Source organism: Chinchilla lanigera, unplaced genomic scaffold (genome assembly GCF_000276665.1).
Source record: "Chinchilla lanigera isolate Chin_1 unplaced genomic scaffold, ChiLan1.0 scaffold00978, whole genome shotgun sequence".
NCBI lineage: Eukaryota > Metazoa > Chordata > Mammalia > Rodentia > Chinchillidae > Chinchilla > Chinchilla lanigera.
The window spans coordinates 1-4,222 of record NW_004956379.1 but is presented as its reverse complement, the minus strand read 5'-3'; the positions used below and the strand labels follow the sequence as shown (position 1 = coordinate 4,222).

The 4,222-nt window shown below is 56.5% G+C and overlaps 1 protein-coding gene across 1 annotated transcript; it reads right to left on the bottom strand.

Annotated features, from left to right (window-relative positions):
- Positions 1-264: 264 nt before the first annotated feature.
- LOC102019558 (myomesin-3-like) lies at positions 265-3,571 on the bottom strand (the record flags this gene model as incomplete). Its single annotated transcript, XM_005415199.2, is given in 4 exon segments — positions 265-309; positions 1,900-2,009; positions 2,116-2,272; positions 2,939-3,571. Coding segments are annotated over 4 exon segments (379 nt in total), but the record flags the coding sequence as incomplete, so codon positions are not given.
- Positions 3,572-4,222: the final 651 nt, after the last annotated feature.

Sequence of the window (4,222 nt, the reverse complement as noted above, 5' to 3'; positions counted from 1 at the left end):
CTGTACACGCCACCGAGCCAAAGCAAGGAGTTGGAGGATTAGAAGGGCCACAATTTAAATGACCGAAGAGCCCATAGTAATAATTGGAAGAAGCAGGGACCACGGCCGCCCCTCCTTGCACGGCCTTGGCTCCCGCTGGCCTCCCTTTTCCCTCAGTTGACGCTTCTGGCCTCTGACCTGCAGCCCCGCTCCTCTCTCTGCGTCCGCCCCCACTCTGCCCTGGAGGTGCCCTGGCCCCTTGGCAGGTGCAGTGCTAATGCTTACCTGGGTTTCTGATCTCGTGGCTCAGCTTCTTCAGCTTGTTCAGCTCTGGCAGGGAAGGGCAAAGAAGAAAGCAGCACGAATGAAATACCTGTGTCCTGGGGGACCGTGGGCGCCACCCCGGGGTCCCATGCCGGGTCAGTCCTGAGAGACCCCTCGGCACTCTACACTCGGAATCACTGCTGCCCAGGGGCTGTGGGTGAGACACTGAGGGAGGGGACGCTGGGACTGATCCCGGCCGCCCCGGGACTGCCCATCTTTGCTGTCTGTCAAGGCCTGGGCCAAGCCCCACCCCTAGGCAAGCACCTACTGTGTGCCAGGCTGCGTGTGATCTCAGTGCCGTCACACAGTGTGGTGGGCTGAGCACCCTGTCCGCTGCTGGCCACTCCAGCCCCAGGGGGCCCTGAGCCCCACTGTCAACTGAGGTCCCACCCTGCAGGAGTCTCCAGGGCGCCCGGCAGGGAGCGGTGCCCCGTCTGCTCACTACCTCTTTCCATTGGGTTTGTGTGCCCTGCCAAGCTGAGCTCTGGACTGACGTGAGTGTCCGGCACATGGAAAGTGCTCTATAAATACTCATTGGAGGGGTGGATTGGCAGGGTCCAAGCCCGCCTCCTTTTTTCCAGATAAAGCCCGGAATCCTTAGTGTGATGAATCTGGATTCAAGGACAGCAAGCACCCGTCACACAGAAACAGAAAACGGACCCCATCACTTTCGAGGATGGCTTTGGTTTGCACAGAATAACGTTTGTGTCTGTATAACAACATCGCTTCAGAAGGGGCCACCAGGGGTCCAGTCACCCTTTATACAGATGAGGAAACTGAGGTACAAGGGGTGACATGACTTGCCCAAGGTCATGAAGCCAGGAAATTGAGAACTGGCGTTGTAACCCAGTCTCTCTGGCCTTTGCTTCTTAGCAAAACCCAGGAGCGATGAGCTGGGGAGACCGTGGGGAGGGGCTGTCCCTGTTGCTATGGAGACGGCAGAGAGCCTGTCCTGGTCTTGAGCAACGGTTTGGTTTCATGAATTCATTAAGTGCACAGGCGCCTTCAGACACGGCACCCTTCTCTGCTTGGCCACAGCCTGGACCACGCCCTCCTGACAACTGCCACTCGCAATTCGTTATCACCCTTGCACCCTCATTCTTCTTAGGCTAAAGAAGGAAATAAAATAATTCAGGACAATTTGCTTTTGTCAAAACTGGGAAAATTGCCAGGCGTGGCAGCACACATCTGGAATCCCAGCACTCGGGAGGCTGAGGCAGGAGGATCCTTGCGAGTTTGAGACCAGCCTGGGCTACAAAGTGAGCTCAAGGCCAGCCTGAACTGCATAGCGAGACCCTGTCTCAAAAAAAAAGGACAAAAAAAAAAAAAAATCATTACAAAAGTGGGAGAATGAAAGAGAGGTCAGGAGGATGGGAATTCCACCAGGCAGGGATTTTTGCCTGTTGAGCTCTAGTGTAACTTCCGGGGCCGAGGACAGGACCTGGACTAAGACAGGTGTCCACTGGGTGTTTATTGGTTGTCTGAATGAATGCGTGGTGGCTGAGGGCTGCTCCTTTTCGGCCGTTATGGGCATTTGGGTTTGGGCCCAGGACTGCGGTCTGTCTCCAGGGGGAGGTGGCGGGGGCAGGCCCTTACCGTCCTCTGTCAGCGTGTGGCTTGCAGAGATGTCTTCATCGGCGTCCGTGACTACCACTGAGTAGGTGCCCAGGTCCTGAAGGTCAGGTTCTTTCAGGATGACCTGGGACCTGGCACAGAGAGGAGAGCAGGGGCTCTGAGCGGCTCCTCGGCCTGAGCCGCCCCAGGCCCCAGCCAAGGCGGGAAGCAGGGCAGTCCCTCCTCCCCCTCACTCACTTATTAACTTCATCCTTGACCCAGACCCTCTGGGGGTCCGGCGGACCCTTGTAATCCTTGGACCACTGAAATTCTGAGTCGTCGGGGGCCTCAGGGGCTTCGAAAGCCAAGTAGATCTGGCCTTCTGCATCCACACCAACCTTGATCTCGTGGGCATCTGGGGGCGAGATCCAGCAGGGCACCAGACGTTTATAAACAGTAAACCCGCCTCCCCGCAGGCCCTCCCGTGGCTGCCCCTGCACCGAGTAACAGTACGGACCAGACCCCTTCATGTGGCCTGCAGGGCCTTGCCTGATCTGGCTCTTTCTCAGCTCAAAGGTCACCTCCTCTGAGAAGCCCTCCCCGCCTGCCCCGGCTGAAGTTTCCCAGCACGCCATGTCTTATTTCCTCTGCAGTGTTCATCGCTGTCTTAAATCACTGCTTCACAGGGCAGTTTACTTCCTCACGTCTGTCCACGCCCTGCGCCCTCTTCCTGCTATTCCCGGGGCAGGGCCTGCTTTCTCCTTCACTGCTGGACCCTCACTGAGAGGTGGGCACTGGTAAACGATGTGGAATGAATGATTAAAAAAACAAACCCCAAAAGGCAAGAGGCCATCAACCCTACATACAAGGGACGCTCCATCTCGGGTCCCGTGGACAGGCTTGGGCTTGGGGACAGGGGGAGAAGCCAGCGGGGATGGAAGACACAGCTGGAGGAAGCTGCAGGCTGGAGCAGGTGGGGGAAGGCCCTGCGCGCTCCGTTCTGCCTCCGCACTCTGCAGGCTTCTCTCGGCTCCCTCCGAGCCCAGCAGGGGAGCCCCCCCCGCCCGCCCGGGCCCCCTACCTGGCTTGTCCTCCAGGAGCACAGGGTCAGTGGGCATCGACGGCTGCCCCAGCCCGGCTGAATTCATGGCCTGCACCTGGAACACGTACCTCTTCCCCGTCTCTAGGTCAGACACCTGCAGGCGGGGCGAAAGCCAGCACTGAGGACACCGAGGGTCACTCCCCTGGGCCCCAGCTGGGTGCAGGAATAAGCCCAGGCTGCCCTGGGGCCTGGGGCAGGAACAGAATGCATGTCCCTCCTCAGTTCCAGGTTTTAAAAGTTTTTGAAAGATTTGAATTATGCGGTACTGGGGATTGAACCTAGTGCCTCTGCACTGTTACAGCCTTTTTTTTTTTGAGACAGGGTCTCGCTAAGTTGCTGAGTCGCCCAAGTTGGGCTCCATCTTGCAATTCTCCTGCCTCAGCCTCCTAGAGGTTCTGGGATTACAGATATTCACCACCATGTCAGGCTCGGAGTTCCGGATTTGTAACGAGCCTCTGCTTATCTCCCAGCCACTGGCACCCGGCAACTGCATGAAGCTTAACTCAGCCTCCTCTGTTCCTGAGTCCCTTGTGTCCCCCTCTGTTCCTTCTTCTCCCTCTCCCTCCAACAGCCAGAGGCAGGCCTGGGGTCATCATTCTGGATGTTCTTTTTTTTTTTCCCCGGTACTCGGAATCGAACTCATGACCTTGCACTTGCCAGACAGGTGCTGTGCCGCTGAGCTAAATCCCCAGCCCCCTCTTTTCTTTTTTTTAGACAGGGTCTCACTATGTAGTTCAGGCTGACCTTGAACTCATTAAGTAGCTCAGCCTGGCCTGGAACTTGCAGCAATTCTCCTGCCTCAGCCTCCCGAGCGCTGGGATTTCAAGTGTGCATCTCCATGCCCAGCTTGGATGTTCTTTTCTTGAGCTGTCCTTACCCAGTCAGCAAGTTCTGCCCATTTTATTTCCCTTAGTTTCCTGCATGTGGGGCCACACCCTGAGTGAAGCCTTATTTCTCTCTCCTCAACTGGTCAAGTTTCTGCCCTGGATCCCTCTCCAGTATGGTTTTCCCTCTGTCAATCTGATTATGCCTTCATCTTTTAATGACTCTCAGAGTCAAGGTCACATTTGGATGTTTAGAACCTAGGGTCTTCTAATCTGCCTTAACCGTCCCTCCTCTTAGTACAATTGCCCGGCGTGGTGGCACACTCCTGTAATCCCAGCACTCAGGAGGCTGAGGCAGGAGGATCGTTGCGAGTTTGAGGCCAGCCTGGGCTACAAAGTGAGCTCAAGGCCAGCCTGAATTGCATAGCAAGACCTTGTC